The following is a 20,110-nucleotide window of genomic DNA, read 5'->3' on the forward strand; positions in this document are numbered from 1 at the left end:
GGAGCGATTGAGGATCGATTGAGGATCGATTGAGGATCGATTGAGGATCGATTGAGGATCGATTGAGGATCGATTGAGGATCGATTGAGGAGGGATTGAGGATCGATTGAGGATCGATTGAGGAGCGATTGAGGAGCGATTGAGGATCGATTGAGAATCGATTGAGGATTGATTGAGGATCGATTGAGGAGCGATTGAGGATCGATTGAGGAGCGATTGAGGAGCGATTGAGGAGCGATTAAGGAGCGATTGAGGAGCGATTGAGGAGCGATTGAGGAGCGATTGAGGAGCGATTGAGGAGCGATTGAGGAGCGATTGAGGATCGGTGCGGTGGCCAAACAAGTAGTAACACAGGGGCGGTTCATATGTTCAAATAATTGCTGCTAGCCTTGAAGCTTTTTTTCAGCTGGAGACGCAGCTCGAGGTCGTCAAACAGAGCATGTTGTTCATCAGCTCGCTGCTCCTGTTCTTTCAGGTGCATTGCACATGACATCTTAAAGAATATTTGAATGAATCCCTTTCGGCTGCTTGCCCCAGAGCGTTTTTTTTTCCCCCACTTCATTCTGAATCGGGTTCATGCTCTCTGCCTTTCTTCCACGACCATGTTTTCACTTTCTCGAGTCTACCACGCCGTACCTTTACAAACGTGCGCGCCAAAAAGCTTTTGATCGATGGAGCTGTTAAAAAGGCGGAAAAATCTCCTGCCAGTAGAAAGATTGTTGGAATAATGTTCATATTGTGAAAGGCTGCTTTTACATTGATGAACAGTAATAATAATACGTACACTAGCACTACATTTTGGCCATCTCAAGGGAATAGTTGAACATTTTGGAAAGAAACGCATCTTTGCTTTCTTGCAAAGATTTAGATATTGGGCTAAAGCAAGCAGCTGTTTAACTTAGCTTAGCACAAAGACTGGAAACAGCTAACCTGTGTATATATATTGGGCTACAGCAAGCAGGTGTTTAGCTTAGCTTAGCATAAAGACTGGAAACAGCTATCCTGTTTAGATATTGGGCTACATCAAGCAGATGTTTATCTTAGCTTAGCACAAAAACTGGAAACAGGGGGAAACAGCTAGCCTGTTTAGATATTGGGCTACAGCAAGCAGCTGTTTAGCTTAGCATAACACAATACATTTACCAGCACCTCCTAAACGTATTAACTCGTTATATCTTGTTTGTTTAAAACATGTGTACTTATTACCTCAGGGCGGAGTCAGGGGACCTGTTTCTCCCTTCTTCTGTTTTTTGTGCTAAGCTAACAGCTGCTGACTGTACCTTACCCGACAGATATGAGGCTCCAATCAATCTTCTCAATGAAGTCTCAGCCAGAAAGTGAATACGGGTATTTTCCCCAAAAGGTTTAACTATTTCTTTACTATTTCTATGTCTTGTACACAGGGTTGATCCATTGGTGTTGCTTTTGAATTGTACAAATTAATCATTATAGACCACTACATTTTAAATTAGAAAGCACCATTGATTAAACAGCTTTCTCAGCACCTCTCTGAGAAAACTCTAAAGAGTAAATTTGACCTTTGAAGAGACAAAAGAAAGTAGAGATTAACGTCTTAAATAGCAAACATCCTAACAGTAACACTATATACATATTCACAGTTTTAAGTTCCTCCCTTGAAGTATGGACAGATATGACATGATGAAACAAAAAAAACCGATTATTCCCAGTTTCCCACTAAACAAAAAGTACTACCGAGGATTGTGATGAACATTTCAAGTAATAGGATTCAGTCCAGTTGCCTCAAAAGGGAAGACGTCCAGGAGATGAGCATCACGCCATGTCACAACCAGCTCACCCGGTCAAGAGAAGGCACAAAGGAAGGAGGAACGTTTGAGGGTCACCGGCAGACACGGAGAGGGGTGGTCGGACTAGCTAGAATAAAGAGCAGCAGTCCGTCTTAAAGAGTCCAGATTCTCAGCGCCGTGATGAAGAAAGAGAAGAGTCTTGATTGGGCGCTTCACTTTACTAACGCATTGTTTCTGTGCAGCAGGAAAAAGTGTCAGTGTGCAGGGTTCCACGTGTTCTCATGTATTAGAAACACTTAAACGGTCTTCAACTTCCATGCGTTTTATTGTTTTATTTTTCTGCCAACATTTAACAAATTAATGAATTGTGATTCAGCTAATTTAATTAATTGCTGCAATATAGTGTCATTACTAGTTATCAAATATTTTAAAGAATCACTGGGAAATACGCTTATTTTGCTTTTTAAATTGTAGTTAATACAAGTTCTTAGTTGTAGTTGATTTATATATATTTTATCGTTAAGTGTCTATAACTGCAGGAGTTACATCACCTTTGTTTTTTAGTCTCTCTCTCTCTCCATACCATACATACATACGTATGTATATATATATATGTGTATATATATATATATATATATATATATACACACATATATATGTGTATATATATATATATATATATATATATATATATATATATATATATATATATATACACACACACACATGTATATATAGTATATATATATTTGTCCTCTTTCCTGAAACTGTTGATTTATTCATCGTAGTATTCATTGTAGCACCATTGCTAATGTATTGATCCCACTTCCCTGTGGAGAGGTCCAGCCTATCATTTACCAATCATACTAAATCTTTGTGTGTATATACATTGAATATCGCTACATTTAGTACTTCACTGTATTTCATCACAACCTACCGTAGCTGGTATTTCTGATAAATATATGAAGAGGACTTGAAACTAAGAAACAGTCTTCAAGGGAAGAAAACAATACCTTGTTTGTTCACAGGTGAGTTTCATGTGTGTGTCGAGGAGCTCTCTCTGCGGGTATCCACGACACTGCAGCACAACACAAACATAAAACGTATTAGATTTCATTCTTCCAGGTCCATTTGTTACCTCGTTAGCAGCACATGCAAGCACCCCACAGCTTCTCACGGTTCGTCTGGCAAGAAGCAGCTCTCTGGCACACAGAGCGGCGGTCAATACAGCCAGAAACAAAAAAAAAAACCGCCACTTTTTACACACAGACGCATTGCTACTGCCAGACGGTTGGCAAACACGAAGGAATGTCTGCGTCTGCTAATGCTTTCTGTCTCATCGTATCAGCTCCGGGTCTGATTGGTGAAGATTTTAGAATGATGAATCTGTTTCCACACCGGTTTGGCGCCGCGTGATCACGTCTCCTCGCCTCCCGCAGCCGCCAACTAACTAACTAATCCTTTTTTCTTTTTTTTTTTTTTTTTTACAATCTTGCCAGACTCCTGTATCTCAAACTCACTTCCCCTTCTCACTCGAAGCCCCACGGTTTTTTTTGCTCGCTCCATGTGTTTATCTCATTGCCGTAGGAGAAGGGAAAACAAAGAGAGGCAACTCACGCTTGATGATGCCGTACAAAGTCTGCAAACTGGCGGTCCTTCGCGTAGAGCTCCACAATGCGTATCCTGTCTTGGATTTCCTGCAGGAACACATGGTATCAGTGCGTCTGGGAACATTACATCGCGGGCAGATAAACATTAAACTCCAACGGGATGTGGCTCGAATCGAAACGTGACATTTTTACGCTGAGAAAAAAAATATATATACAATGATTTTCCTGGAGGCGTAACAGCCATTCGGGGAACCTGAGACTTTCCAATTTAGATCCTTAACGGCTCAAATTTGGATGCGGGAAGTGAAAGCGATACGCCTTCCAGACGGCCTTGATCAACCGCCTACCTGCACTTACAGGTACAGCTGTGATGAAGACATTTTCCAAAAGGGCACTCAGTATGTCCACATTAGGCCCGGGTTAAAAACCTTTTTTTTATCCTCAAATTTCAGCCGTCCACTGTTTTTCTCCTCCAAAAAAAACTAGAAACTAGAGCTTTTCCAAAAGAGCCTCATGAAAGTATGAAAATAAACACCAGCTTGGTGTTTTAATGTGTGCGGGGAAAAACTTTTGCAAAACCAAGACACAAGCCAGGCCAGTGAGAGTGAGGGGGGTACATTTACAGCCACTTATTGTAGCTGTAAATGTACCCGATGACACAGCCTGGCTGCAGTTAATATGCAGCTTTTTGTAGATGTTTCTGATTAAAAAAACAATATATAAAATGTATCAGCATTGTATCAGTGCAAATATATAACTGCTGGTTAAGAATTTCACTTTATAATAAAGGTAATGAGGTCCATAAAAAAAGAAGAACAAAAAAAAGAGTAAAGGCCCTATTAATGTGGCTGAGACATCTTCTGAATCAACCAACCGGTGGATAGCAGCCCGCCCACCCACACACACACACACACACACACACACACCTCCTTGGTCAGTTCACTGTTCTCGTAGATGTGCCGTATCTCCTCGCTGCTGAAGTCGGTGGAGGCCTCGGCGCTGGAGCTGCTGTGCACGGGAGCATCGGGGTAGCGGCGGTAGTAATGGCTGTAGCCCGTGGTGGCCTCGCTCTCGTACATGGGGTTGTACTTGGTCGCCCTTTCCAGAGACGGGAGACTCTCCGCTCGGCTGCAAAGCAACACACACACACACACACACACACACACACACACACACACACACACACACACACACACACACACACACACACACACACACACACACACACCTGTCACATTGTGGAGGCAGAAGGAAACAGAGCAACACGTCACCGACAGAAAGTAAACTGAGCTGCAGGGAATCAGACGTAAGCGTTGATTAACCGTCATTATGTATTAACCGTCATTTAACCGTCATTATGTATCATTAGTGTCTGTCTATCCAGACTATCAGTTAGACTATTATGATTGGTGTTTAAGGCTTTTTTGGAAATACATCAGCACGATATCTGATCAGTTAACAGTGTTTTTACCCATGCTGCTCTAGGAACCATCACACACACACACACACACACACACACACACACATATAGATGAGGAACAGAGACAAACACACACACACAGATAGATGATGAACAGAGACAAACACACACACACACAGATAGATGAGGAACAGAGACAAACACACACACACAGATAGATGAGGAACAGAGACAAACACACACACACAGATAGATGAGGAACAGAGACAAACACACACACACAGATAGATGGTGAACAGAGACAAACACACACACACACAGATAGATGGTGAACAGAGACAAACACACACACACAGATAGATGAGGAACAGAGACAAACACACACACACAGATAGATGGTGAACAGAGACAAACACACACACACACACACACACACAGATAGATGAGGAACAGAGACAAACACACACACACACACACAGAGATAGATGATGAACAGAGACAAACACACACACACAGATAGATGAGGAACAGAGACAAACACACACACACAGATAGATGAGGAACAGAGACAAACACACACACACAGATAGATGGTGAACAGAGACAAACACACACACACACACACAGAGATAGATGATGAACAGAGACAAACACACACACACACACACACAGATAGATGAGGAACAGAGACAAACACACACACACACACACACACACACAGATAGATGGTGAACAGAGACAAACACACACACACACACACAGAGATAGATGATGAACAGAGACAAACACACACACACACACACACAGATAGATGAGGAACAGAGACAAACACACACACACACACACACACACAGATAGATGATGAATAGAGACAAACACACACACACACACACACACAGGACGAGGGAGTCGAGAGGAGTGAAGGGACGATGTAGTGGATAATTTGGCCGTTTAAAGATCCACTCGTGGGATGTCTCGATGTATTCTGTCCGCTCAAGAAAGAAAGCAGATCCTTCAAAAGGATTACGTGGAGGAGAGAAACCTTCAAGCCCACTAAATGGAAGCGTTTCTGTTCAATATCAAAGAGAAAAGTAAGGGTTGTTTACTTTCAATGGACTTTTGCAGGCTGATATACTCATTTATTTATATATATATATATATATATATATATATATATATATATATATATATATATAGTAAAATATTCTGGTTCTCTTGTGCTTTTATTTTTGCATATTTAATATTTAAACTAAGCTTTTCCTCACCGTATGGGGTCCTCCGACTCGTCCTTGTCGTACTGATCCCGTAACGTCCTGGCGAGGAAGAAGATGACGACGGAGGCCACCAATAGGAATCCGGCTACGGAGGTGATCGCTATGCCGACCACCAGCGGCTCGGACACATACTCCTCGCAGTGCTCTCCTCGGTACCACCAGTTCTCCCCGACGCGACACCTGAGGCCACGGTGAAAATGAAATGCGTGTCCACTCACGAAGGCTGAACACAAACCTTTTAAAATGTATGTTATTATAATGTTCTGTATGTGTTAATGAATCACGGTTGCCTTATTTTTGGAATAAAATACGTCTTCAAATGTTTGTCTCCTGTAGAGTGACGCAACACTTTTAGTTGGCCTGCATGCTTTACGATGTGTTCGTAATCATGCCATTTAAATTACATCCCACATACAGCGTAGACACAATAACTTCCAATAAATGCCCCAAACACTCCCTAAATTGCGCTCGTTGTTGTTTTTTTAATTAGTGAACAGTGCTTTTAGTGCCAGAGGCCACGATTAAAATGACCACAGGAATTGGCCAAAAGGTTTCAAAATGTCGCCATTGGATTTTATTTTTTATAATATGAATGTTTGTTAGTATTTGTTGACAAATGGTGCACGAGGAGTCAAAGTGCTGTTGAGCGGCGCTCGTCAACATGGAGCCAAAAAAAAAAAAAAAACAACTCGACCTCCTGCACGAAACTGTTGGAAAAAAGCTGTTTCTGTGACGAAGCACTGGCCTCGCAAATCCTGCCAACTCAAGACACCCGTTTCCCCACACACACACACACACACACACACACACACACACACACACGCACACACACGCACACACACTTCCCCTTAATCCCCACCCACCTGCAGATGGCTCCCTGGCCGGGGATGATGTCACACTTGCCGTCGTTGAGGCAAAAGTCAGACCGCAGCTCGCAGATGCTCTGACATGGCAGGCCCTCCACGCTGAAGTAGCCGGCGTTGCAGACGCACTCCCCCTCCCCCGACCACTTGTTCACTTTACACTCCGCGTACTCGTTGCACGCCTGGAACTTACAGGGGTCGGCCTTGTCACCTGGAAAGGAAAGAAAAACCAGTGCGCGTTGACTTTAAAACAAGCAGGTTGGGCCCACGATGGCGACGAGTACATTTGCCCAACTGTACTATCTCAAAGATTTAGAATTACCAAAATTCACATTACAACCTGAAGGGAAAACTTGGCTTTGAAGGAGTAGTACAACATTTGGGTGAAAATGAGAATACCTCTCACTTGTCTGTACGATAAATATGACAGCAGCTGGTTAGCTTAGCTTAGCTTAGCTTAAAGACTGGAAACAGCTAGCTTGGTTCTGCTAAAGCTAGCCAAAATGCAGTTTTTACACTTAGGGTTCTGTACAAATCCATCAAATGAGATGAAATATGTTAATTAGTGAACTTTAGAGGTGCTGGTTGTCAGATTGTTTACCTTTTGATGGAGCCACACCCCTCATTTTGAATCGTTATGCTAAGCTAAGCAAACTGGCTGCAGCACTTCATTTACCAAATTCACCCGTACAGACATGAGAAGAACAAAATAACCCCAAAACAAATAAGAAACAGCTAACCTGTCTCTGTCCAAAGGTAACACAATCCATCTCCCACCACCTCTGTAGCTCAGTGATTCACAAGTTAGATATTTCTTGTTTAAAACAACCACTTGTGGGTTTAAAGGGGGTTATAATTCTTATAAATGAGACCAAATCCATGTATTTATGTGGATTTAACAGGCTCTACTTTTTGTTCCTCTCATCAGTAAAACAAACAGAATGCACGCCAGCCTTTCATATTAGATTCAACGTCAAAGTAGGCTCATGTTGTTACATTACGAACTTCCAGGCTCCCTCATGTGGATCGAGCCGAACTGCAGACAGAAATGTTGAATACAAGAATATGAAAGAAATTCAGCAAATTTATTTGGCAGCCCCTAATAAAATCTAAAATCTCCTGCGACCCGCCTGAGGGTCCAGACCAAGTCTTTTGGGAAGGACTCCTCTAGAGCCTTTGAGGTGCTGGTCAGTGACAGAGCCAGCTGTCCCCACACACCCCACCCGGTTTTTCAGTCTTAATGCTAAGCTAATAGCTTAACCTCCTGCTTCATATGCACCACACATACATGAGAGTGGTTATCAATCCTCTAATCTAACTCTGCAAGAAAATCTGGCATATGCTTCAAAAGGTTGGCGTTATCACAATGGCTGACTTCAAATCAAAGCACTCAGTGTACCGGTGAGAACTACCTGACTCGACGTCCAGGGAGTACTTATCGATGGCCAGGTTCATGGTCTGGTAGGCTGTGTTACAGAAGTCCTCCAGGATCAGATAGACTGTGGTGGTGACGCTTTGCGGCACAGGTTTGCCAAATTTCATCCGGCTGTTGACCACGATGCTCCCGTTCCTGAAGTTCAGGATCTCCAGGTTCTCAAAGTTACTCAGGTTGGACTGCAGGTAGGGCACGAGCTGGGGAAAAGATGGAACAATGTAGAGTTTGATGTGGAAATATACCGATAAGCAGTAAGTAAAGTAAATGCGAGATGTTTTACCAGCTCGATGAAGCGTTGCTCCAAAGCTTTGTACTCTGGGGAGCTCTTGTTGAAGAGATCATCTGAAAAGATCATGTTGGTGACCCGCAGGCTGAAGAACACCATCAGCGCTCGTCCGGGGTTCGCAGGCATGGCGACACTGACTTGGTCTGTGCCGTGTGCCACGCCGGTGCTGCCCTCCTCCGTGTGGTTAATCAAATCGTAACCGTAGTGGATCACGTCGTAGTCTCGCTCTCCGATGGTGGCATCGTCCAAGCCCTGGTTAGTGGTCTGGATCTGGTAGGTAAAAAATAAAAGGTTTTGAGATGAGACTTTTCTACTTTTTGGAAAAGCCAGACATGAGGCTTCTATTTTAAGAAATGCAATTGTCTATTTAGTGATCGTTTGCCATTTTTTTTCAATGCAATTATTTTTCCCTTTACCTCCACCAGTGAAGGGTTGATGACGTCAGGTTGCCCTTCAGAGGGAGGGTCGACGTCAGAGACACGGGTGAAAGGCGACTCCCTCTCCGGAGGCAGGGCCGTCGGCTCGGCTGGGCTCAGAGAATCTGACACCGGTCGCTCGAGTTCATCTTCGTTGACCTGTAAGATTTCCTCCTCTTTAAGATCCTCCGTGGAGGTCTCCGGAGCTGCTGGGCCCTCTTCCTCTGCAGGAGGAGCTTCAGGTGCAGTCTCTTCCTTCACCTCCCGTCCGCCGCTCTCTGTTGCGTCCCCCATGCCGCCCTCTTCAAACACGGGTTCGTCGGGAAGCGTCGACCCCGTGTCGACGTCTGCGTCGTCCGCGGGGCGTTCGGGATTTACTACTTCCTCATCTGCAGCTGCGACATTTGTGAGGTCGGACTCTTCTGTGCCCTCCACGGGGTCTTCACCGACAGGAGGCAGATCCGGCTCTGGTGCTTCACTCGCTACATCTACGGCCTCGGGAGTCGGGACCAGGACAGGAAGGCCTTCTTCTGTGGTCTCGGCCTCGTTCACAACAATCTCATCCGGACGCTCCTCTTCCAAAGCTGCGACAGTAGGTTCTTCTCCCGCTGCCGTTACGGCTACGTCTGCTGCCATCAGCACATCTTCTTCTGCGACGGTCTCCTCAAGAGACACGTAGTCTGTCGGCGTAGATGGGCGCAGCGGGTCCTCCGTGCCCGAACCAGAGGCCTCGACCTCCACCGGTGGTTGAGGCAGTGTGACGCCCTCTGGCAGCTCAGGGGAGGGAAGCTCAGCTGGGAGCTCCTCTGGTGGAGGGTTTTCTGCACGAGTCTGCAGAATGTCGCCCGGCAACAACAGCAGACCCTCCTCTTCAATGCCTGGAGAAAGAAAAAAAACGCAGACGAGGAGAAACTCAACTCAAGTCTCTGCTGGACTGCATCCATCAAACCACAAAATGAGAATTGAGATGAAAAGAAACTCATCCATCATTTTCTTAAAGAAGTAGTTTTATTGCACACATAAAGCGGTAGGAAGTGCAATATTAATGGAAAAGGGAGCTATGGAGGACTAACACTCACTGCCAGCTTGAGGTGCACCAGTGGTCAGGCCAGAAGCAGGAGACACAACTGCACTCTCCTCCAGGACGACGACGTCATCCTCTGCGTTCGCCACCGTGTTGGTTTCAGAGGGCTCAGGCAGGGCGGCGGTGTCGTCGTCGTCGTCGTCGTCGTCGACAACCTCCGTGTCCTCTTCCGGGGTCGTGACCTCTGGCGGCTCATCGACAGCGACAATCTGTATCACAAGCGGGATTTATTCATCTCAAGCGTTGGTCACCGTTTCATCGGATGTGTGCCGTTCAACGGGAGCCATTTTCAGCCATTGTTTTATATATTTCAGCTTCAAACTTCAGATTTTAGCATTCCAACGCATTTTCTGAAGGAAATGCTTTTTCTAGTTTAAAATGTTTAGCACTTTTAGATATAAAAATAAATAGCTTTGTAAATTACAACAAAAATTACATATTAGTACCTCTGTGGCCCACTAGATAGCACTCTGGTGCCCATTAGTGAGTGAGCATAGCTTCTACATCACTACGTCAAGGTGATGTAGAATATATATATTTATTAAATAAGAAGTGGACGTGACTTCACCAGTTGGTTTGTGGAGTTTGGCATGTTGGCCGTCACCATCTCGCTGGTTAGTGAGCGAACTAGCTTCATAATTCCACTTAAACAAAATAAGTGCACATGGGAGAAGTTTACCTCTCCTGCGTCCTACAAGTACTTAAACTAGTGATATTTAGTAAAAAAGGGACACTGTAATTACTTCAGTGCTAGTTTACATTCGGTCTACTTTTTAAAAAAGGGAATCGGCGTCCTTCTGCCTGCATTTGAAGTGTGTTCATGTATTGGCTGAACTGTGAAAGGTGGCTGGCTGCAGGCTCCTTTAATTCCAATATCAACTCAAAGAAAGCTTTAAAAAAAAAAAAAGCAGCTTGAATCTCAAATGTTCCAAAAAATCCAAACCAGGGCAGCAAAGTGCTGTTTTGACAGACTCTCCCAAACTCGTATAATGGGTCAAATTAGTCCACCACAAGGAAGCACAAATAAAAGACACACTTAGGATGAAGTTGTTCACCTGAATGAACTCACACCGTCTCCCTGAGCTTTTTGCCCCCAGAATAGCAGCGAGGGTTTAATATAGCGAGAGCCAAACTAATCCTCAAAGCCTCACTTCATCTTTGCTTTGCGAGATCCTCCTTTATACCTGCACTGGTTCTGGGGCCCTTTACAGTTACAGGTCACAAACAACATGGGTCAACACGTCTGGGGGGGGGGGGGGGGGGGGGGACTCACCGTGGCTCCGTCTGCAGCGTTGACGGACTCAGGAAACTCAGACGCTGTGGAACCAGAAGGAAGGAAGGGGGAACAAATATGAAAACAATGCAAAACGCGCAAAGACTCCCCTTTTTTAACTGATGGCCTTCATTTCAACAGTGTTAAAATCTGGAGTGAGTATCAGCTGCTGTGGAGCCAAGGCTGTTACTGAATGGCCACCAAAGCAGAAAAACAGAGCTCCGCTTTTTTGAGTTCCCCTGCCACACACACACACACACACACACACACACACACACACACACACACACACACACACACACACACACACACACACACACACACACACACACACACACACACACACACACACACACACACACACACACACACACACACACACACACACACACACACACACACACACGTCGGCAATACGAAACTATTCAGCCATAAATTCACATGCCCGAGCACGTGAATTGATGGAAGCGTCAGATGGCATTCAGCTCCAGGGGAGCTTGCGAACACGGTAAACTAATGACACGCATTCTCTCCAAAAACACGAGCCGGGAGGAGATGGTATAGACATTATCACGTCCTTCAATTTCTCCACATTTTCTGGAAGAAGGGCCGCGGCCATAAGTACGAGGAAGCTAACCTACTTACTGCCTGGCTAACTCGAACAGATCTCCCCGCCGTGAGCATTTTGAGTGTGTGTTTTTACTTCTGCTGCATCACTTATTATCCCCCTTTTTCTTCATATACTGTCCAGTCTGTAAGAACCACTGGGGTGCGAGCCAAAATAAAGGACTACTACTAAAAAAAAAAGGGGGCCTCAGATTTTTCTCGGCTCACTTAATGACGAGGATTTAAGTGTCAACACAGAATAAATACGCCGGTCCTAAAACTGACGGTTGTGTTGTTTTTTTTCGTTCATTAGAAGAAAAAAAATGCCCCCACTTTTCGAGCTGAAACTTTGTGTAAAAATGTCCTCTTTGACAGAAAAGAGCAGACAAATAAGAAACAGATGAGGCTATTAAAACCCTAGGCCGTGTTCTGAAGTGGTGTACCGTATGTTGTAAGATCGTTGCCGGGTCTAATGTCTCTCTATTCGATATGACGTCTGGAGGTCTGCCCTGCATCGCATGCACTACTTCTGCCAACGCGTCGCCAGCGACTTTGCTGACATGACAAAACAGCTTTAATGATGGCGCGGGGGTGTGTGTGTGTGTGTGTGTGTGTGTGTGTGTGTGTGTGTGTGCTGTCACAGAGCAAGAAAATATCCACAGTCGACCCCCCCCTCACTTACCGGCCTCCAGCTCGTCGTCACGCCGGGCGTCGCCGACGACATTGTTGACCTCCATGACCTCGCGGTACGAGTTCTCCACCCGGTTCGACTGCGAGGTCAGGTAGTCCAGCTGGTCGGCGCTGACCCGCGCTCCATCCACCAGCACCGTGACGGAGTAGTCCACCAGCACGCCGTCCGGCCTGAAGACACAGAAGAGTGGAGGTCGCACTCGGGCCGCATTGCAAATATTGTTGTTCATTTAGTGGAATCAAATTGTGATAAACAACTCCCGTAATCTAAATTAGGTTCATCTATGTCATTTACTGCATTTCACATGTTTATAGCCACAATGTATACAGTTCAACATCATTTATATCTCAATAATAAACATTTAGCTAAATGAATACTTCTGTAAAGTAGAATTCATGGAAGAGTGTACCAAATAAAGTGGCCACACATAATTTATGTATGCTCGCATTGACTTTTTCCCCAAGATAATTGTATTGAGACAAAAAATAGTCATCAAGGTTTTTTCTTTTATGCCGATTTGTCTACTGAAATCATCTCAATTCCTATTAATATTGTGATTTGATTGATTTCAGCCATGTCACCCAGCTCTAAAATGTTTTATCAGGCTCGCTTTGGGGATCCTTTATGGAAAAGGTTTCGGTACCCCTAAACTGCGCCTGCACACCATCTTCACATTCATCCTATCCCGCATTTACAATAATAAAAGCATCATAAATCGCTCAGTCATTAGCACGATTTCACATCAAACCTCCTCGTAAGGAATCGTAAAGCGATCGCAGATGACTGATGACGAGTGATTTACCACTCGGAATGGAAAAAGCCAATCCATCAGCCTTCATTTGACTACTGGGAGTCCTCCACTCCGACCCAGTTTGATGGGTTCCTGGCAGGCGGCTTAGAAGCAGATCCAATATTTCCCCGTTTAGCTTCACACGTACGCCATTTATAAATAAATGTCTCGGTGTACCATAATGCGTTTTCAGAATTATTAAAGTAAAAGGACAAAAAATAAAGTCTCTCATAGGAGTGGATTCTAAATAATGTACTCAATTATTGTATGTAAATACAGATGTGTTATTCCGCTATATTTCTGTTGCAAATATTGTACGTTTTAAGCACCTCTACATTTACTTAGGAGAAGATTAGGAATTTACAATCAAAATATATAACCATTTTATATGAAATATGACACAATAGTTCGAAGTAAACTTGCCCAATAGTTCCACTTCCACGAGCTACGGCTTTAGAGATGCGTTGAGAGTATCTGGAAAGTGGATGTCGTTGCCAGGTTGGCTGTGTCCCATTGTTACCAGTCTTTATGCTAAGCTACGCTACCGGCTACGGCCTTGTATTTACCAAAATTGTGATCACAAAGTGGTATGGCTTCAGTGAAGTATCTGAAGGTTTCTTCAACAGCGTTAAAACGTCCATTTTCACCTCCCACACCACACCGTTGCCCTCTAACCTCCGTCCTCTCCCTCCTCCGACCGGAGGCTGACGGGTGAGGGTTGTAAAGCTCCGATAATCTTCTCTGCGGAAGAGCACCTGCGCACTCGTTTTGCATCCACCCTGAACCCACTTAACGTGTGAGTGACCGCACTAAGCCCGAGAGCACCGGCAACTGGTGGCACAAGTGCACACGCTCACGGGGTAAATACAGACACACACACACACACACACACACACACACAGCTAAGGAATGGTTGATCTGTGGGCCTAAATACAAAAATATTCGATGACTCACCCATCAATGTCCTTCTGGGGCCTAGATTAAAAAAAAAAAAAAAATGGTGTTAATACTGCAAGTCAAGGTAATGTTGGGCCATATCGTGAGGACAGATTAAACCACAGACCTGAAGTGCAGCACAGAAATACTCCTAAATCCAGGAAGCCCCTCCAGGGCGTCCTCTATCTGAAAGGACAAGAGAAAAAAAGATCACGCATGATAAACAAGCCCTTCTTATTTTTGATAGGGTTACAATAAACCTAGATTTATTGTTCCAAAAGGGGCTAATTTTGGTTCAAAGCAACTGAAAGGTCTCGAGTCAGATCATCAGACACCGACCTGCCTGCTGAGGGTTCGGTGCTGGAGGCTGGCTGGATCGTTGAGGTGGTCGCTGTACGTCTCTCCGGTCAGGAGGATGCTGAGCTCCAACACCTGCTCCAGCCCAATGTCGTTGTCCATCTGCGCCATGCGAGAAAGAGACTCTGTGACGTACGCAGCAGTCGTGGTTCTATGTGCACGTTAGGAAAAACGTTTTGTCAGTGCACTCACTGGACTCTCCACCACCTCTGGGACAACGGCGGCTGCTTCCGGCACCTTCTCTCCCTCGTCTTCGTCTTCTGGGCGGTTGAGTTCATGTGCGGGGGAAAGAAAGAAAAAAAAGCGACTGTTGGGTTTATTTTTAAGTGGATGCGAGCTTAAACCTTTTTTGGCTTGTGCGATTCCGAACGGCTGCATGGATTAGACTGACCTGACCCCTCGCTAACTCACTGCATAGACGGATAGAATATTGTAGGAAAAAGGTACTTGAAAACACACACACACACACACACACACACACACACACACACACACACACACACACACACACACACACACACACACACACACACACACACACACACACAAGACAATGTGTGTGCAGAGGTGCAGACACGCTTGTAGGACACTGACCGAGTTCAGGAGCTTCAACATCGTCCGCTGCTCCTTGTGTCGGAGTGCTGTGGAACGGGAGAAGATTGTTTCAACCAGTCTCACACGTGTACGCTGTCTGAAGATGCTAGCAACTGGTTAGCTTAGCTTAGCATAAAGGAACTGGAAGTCGATAACATGAGGGCATTAGACACGTCAGACTGTGGCCACGCAGACCAAAAGGTGATGGTTAAAAGCATTAATTGTCATGCAATCACATCTATGTGTGTGTGTGTGTGTGTGTGTGTGTGTGTGTGTGTGTGTGTGTGTGTGTGCACCTCTGTGTCTTTCCACAGCTAATCTCCCGTTCTGACCGCTTGGTGAGTTTTCATTTTGTTTTTTGCAAGACTGTGCGTGTGTGTGTGTGTGTGTGTGTGTGTGTGTGTGTGTGTATTATTATACGACAACATTGAGCCGATGGCCTGCTTTTGAGTGTGTTTCACGATGCCTTCGAGCCCATCGGTGTCGAGACAATTTTTGGTTGCGTTCACACTCACACACACACACACACACACACACACACACACACACACACACACACACACACACACACACACACACACACACACACACACACACACACACACACACACACACACACACACACACACACACACACACACACACACACACACCAGGGTGCCTTCTCCCGGGTGCACCTCTCCAGTTGTTTTTTGTATTTGTCAAAAATATAATTTTAAAAAAAGACAAAATAATGCCACGCTATCTTTTACACGGGTAAAGCGAATGTGCCGAAGAGCTTCTAGGTATTAGAGAGACTAATCAAACAATTCAAACGTGTGTGATGGAGCCGTGTGCGCTAACTGAATATGAATATGAACAGGTGAGGTTGAAGAGCCTTACCTGCACATATGTAGCCAAGACCTGCTGGGATCGCTACGGACGGTCGGAAGAACGTAAACGTAACTTAACGATGAGATCAAATGAAGATATGATTTGAAAATGTTCGGTTTAGCGCTCAGAGGATTTATTATTTTTACCTTTTCAAACCCGGCAGTGACATCCTCTAGAAGGAGGAAAGAGCAGAGTTGTAAACAATGTTTTTTCCGCACCGCTCACAGATTCTGGTTTATTAAAGCGTTCCTCACCCTTTGAACCAGGTCCTGATGCTCCTCCGATTGGCTGAAGCAGCTGCCGACATCTTGTGCCGTGACCGTGTTCTCCTGACATTGGCTCATCCAGCTTTGGTACTCTTCTTGCTCCGGGAGGCGGTCCCAGAAGATCTTGAAAGCCTCCCATATGGTCTCCTGGCACACTTTTCGGGACCAGAGAAAGAAATAAACCGCCATCGCACATTAAAAACACAAGCTTGCAGAACGTTTTCCCCAAGTTATTTTGGTGTTGGGGGAGCGTGAAGGTCTCGAGCATATTTAATTAACTACAGCAATGATAGACATTCGTATTATAAGCAGCGACGCCTGAGGCCCAGATCTAGGTCCACTGCCATTTCATCTACTGGGCGTTGCTCCAACGTCGATGCACGAACACGCGCTCCGATCTTCTCCCCTAATCACCGCCGTCTGACACCAGTAGTGTCACCCTCCGAATCCAAATCCAGCTTACGTAACAGACCTCAAACTGTTCCCCATTCACAGACGGGCACCTTGGCACCGGCCGGGCCCGTCTTTGTCTGCGTCCAGCTGCCCCGGAGTTCAACCCTGAGCTCTGGCCAGTCACGCACATATGTTTACGGGCCGCTTCCTGAAGTAAAATAATAATAAATTCTCTTGAATGTATTGCTTCCCCCCCCCCCCCCCCCCGCACCCCCCCCCTATGTGGTGCGCTGCATATGTTTCTTGAAGTATTTCACTTTGGTGGAAAAAAATTATTCATTATTTTAAGTAAAAGTAGCAAAGCCACTACATTAAAATAATATACAGTTACAGGTAAAAGTCCTGCGTTCATAAACAAAACTAGGTGATTATAAATCAGAATATAGTATTTGCATATTTGTGTGTAAATAATACAAAAGTAACTAGTAACTACTGAAATGTCGTGAAGTAGAACTAAAGAGAAGTATATAACTGTACTACTCAATTACAACATAAATAACCCTGCAGACTATTTTAGTTTGAGGTTTCTTCTGCTTCGGGCTACATGAGCCGCCATTAGCAGAACACACCAGAATGTCTAACCTGACTGTCTGCAGGTTGAGTTGCATTGTGGGTAACGTAGGCACCAGGTTTTGACAAGGAAGAAGAATACCATATCTTTGGTTCTGCAGTATTGATGCTCATTAAAAGAGAAAACGGACCTGTCTGCAGGATTAGACACGACTAGGGTCAGAAAATGTGTTCAATGTAAATCTCTTTAAGGCCTAATTGCTGCTGGTGTCGAAGCAGGTGTCTTCTGCTCGACCCAGGTTGATCCCTTACTGTAATCTAGTGGACTTTCATTATTCTGGGATGGATGAACAGTGGGGACAAAGTGTCGTCTTTGCATAAACTCCCCCGCGGCCTTGCGTTCCCTCGTTCCGGACCGTACGGCGATCTGCTCTCATTTAAAGTGCAGTCTTACCTCTGAGCTGGAAGTAGCTCAGGTGGTTGGCGACGACTTGCTGGGCGGTCTCTTGTGCACACAGTTTGACTCCGCTCGGGAAGAGGATGTTGCGTTTCCGTCGAGAGATAAGTGCGCGGCCTTCGTCCGATCCCTTGACGTCAGAGACGTCGACCGCCCGAGGCGACTCCTCCGGCTCCTGACCAGAGGGCAGACTCAGGTCACCCATAGAGGAACCTTCAAACGTTGCATCTGGGGGACAAAAAAACACACACACACATTCAAGACTTCATTGTTAACTCTTCTCTGGGTAATAAAAGGTGTGAGCAACGACAAGACGTACCTGTCCTTGTGTCCAACAATATGACCACGAAACTAAAAACAAGGGAGTAGGAAACACATCTCCGAGACGCGGCGCTCATGTTAAATCCTGCGACCCGTGTTCAAATCCTCGGACTTGGAAAAGGACCGAGTAGACGTGCGCTTCTTCTCAACGGCTTCTGACAAGTTTGCATAGTTTAAGAAGTCTCCAGACGCAGAAAAAAAACCCAGACGGGGCCGCGTACAGGAATCATTTGACGACGCGCTGGGTTCACTGCTTCTTCCCCCCTCGGCGGCTGAAGAGAGGTGTGTGTGTCCCACGGTGCTGAGAGGACAGCTCCCGGGGCTCAGGTAGAAAAGGCAGATGGCTCTTTGAGAGAGGGGGATTTTTTTTTTTTTTTAATGCTCTCTAATCCCGTTTACTGTAAGCTGTGGAAGAAGCTCGCCAAGAAGCAACACTTAAGGGGTGGAGGGGGGGGGGGGGGGGGCACATAGTGTGGAAGAAACATGGACAGAGGAGGTAACAAAGGCCACAGAATCAACAGCAAGCAGAGGGAAACATCACTGCATACAGATATTAATATAGTTTACTGATACTTGGATGGAGATCAGCCAATAAAGGAGACTTAATCTTGTTGAAGGCAGTCCCCTTAACTGTTAAATTACCCCGCTAGCAAATCAGGCAAATGGCATTAAACAATACCCAGCCTTTGGAAATCATAATGGCGGCGGGCAAGTGTCTGCTCTAAAAGCACAAATCAAATCAAAAAGACAAAACAAGACACCCACACGCCTCGATACAGTGGTTGTGTGCTCGGTCCGGTCCGGCTGAGGCGCTGACCGGAGAAGCAGGAAACTGAAATCCTCTCCGTATGTGTATATTGACAACAGTGAGTCATGGGCTTAAGTCTGGACTCGACCTTTGACCCCAGAGTTTGTCCTCTTCTCTTCTTAAGTAGCCGCATTACGCATGTGAAAAGAAAGCAGAAAAAGAAGAAGCACACGGGCAGTAACGAGCTCCCAATGAGCGGCTGCGATGTTTTAAATGAATTCAGCATGCTCACGTTTCGATAATTACCATTCGTAAACACACACGAGTTAGCGTTTTGTTTTTTTTGGGGTCATAAATCAACCAAAGTTGAAGTGTTGACGTTACGCACCGACATCCTGAGGATACGACCTGGTGAGGGAAAAACTACAGGAACGTCTGTGCGGACCTTTTTTGTGTCAATGCATCAAATAGTTGCAATAGAAAAACATTACAACTTGTGTAAATATATATATATATATATATATATATATAGATTATATTGGCATTGTAAAGGACTTTTTAAGAGGAACAAACGTGGTAAAAAAAAGAGAATTATTAACAGTAAAAAAGGGTGAAAAAAGATAAAAGAGAACTTCTAGTACACAAACATGACCTTCCTGTTTTTAGTTACCCAACGTTAATCCTGTTAAAGAGGTCTGGACTACTCAAATATTGTCTGATTGTTTTTCGGCGCAGGGATTAAAATCGAGGTTTGTGGTTCCAGATGAAAAAAACAAAACAACAACAACAACAACAAAGAGTTATTTGGTCTACAAGTTTTAATAATACCATTGAAAAACAAAAAAATGACATTTTTGGAATCCGCTGTCTGTACATTCATCCAACACAATGCCAACAAAACATTAAGGGTTAAAAGTGATACAAATGTCTGAAGGAAAAAGGGAAACGACTACGAAGACTTTAGGCAAACGTCTCTCGGGTCTGAATTTAGTAGCGTTTACGTTGGATAGCATACTAATGCTAATGTAGCATGCTAATGTGTGTGCACCCCTGAACTTTATGAAAGCTGTATTTAAAAAAA

At 44.8% G+C, this 20,110-nt stretch overlaps 1 protein-coding gene across 1 annotated transcript; it reads right to left on the reverse strand.

Moving 5' to 3' along the window:
* Positions 1 to 260: 260 nt before the first annotated feature.
* On the reverse strand, positions 261 to 18,358 carry LOC117750530 (interphotoreceptor matrix proteoglycan 2-like). The gene is made up of 20 exons (XM_034561787.1): positions 18,280 to 18,358; positions 17,958 to 18,188; positions 16,529 to 16,695; positions 16,421 to 16,446; positions 15,402 to 15,448; positions 15,000 to 15,067; positions 14,790 to 14,909; positions 14,578 to 14,636; positions 12,716 to 12,894; positions 11,428 to 11,471; positions 10,150 to 10,363; positions 9,071 to 9,948; positions 8,649 to 8,924; positions 8,346 to 8,565; positions 6,934 to 7,144; positions 6,062 to 6,250; positions 4,303 to 4,504; positions 3,384 to 3,463; positions 2,780 to 2,844; positions 261 to 2,000 (listed from the first exon to the last, which is right to left on the reverse strand). Exons 1-19 carry the CDS (start codon positions 18,356 to 18,358, stop codon positions 2,802 to 2,804), a joined length of 3,333 nt encoding a protein of 1,110 aa, XP_034417678.1. The 3' UTR covers positions 261 to 2,000; positions 2,780 to 2,801.
* Between the last annotated feature and the right edge of the window lie 1,752 nt (positions 18,359 to 20,110).

Source organism: Cyclopterus lumpus, chromosome 21, assembly GCF_009769545.1.
Source record: "Cyclopterus lumpus isolate fCycLum1 chromosome 21, fCycLum1.pri, whole genome shotgun sequence".
NCBI lineage: Eukaryota > Metazoa > Chordata > Actinopteri > Perciformes > Cyclopteridae > Cyclopterus > Cyclopterus lumpus.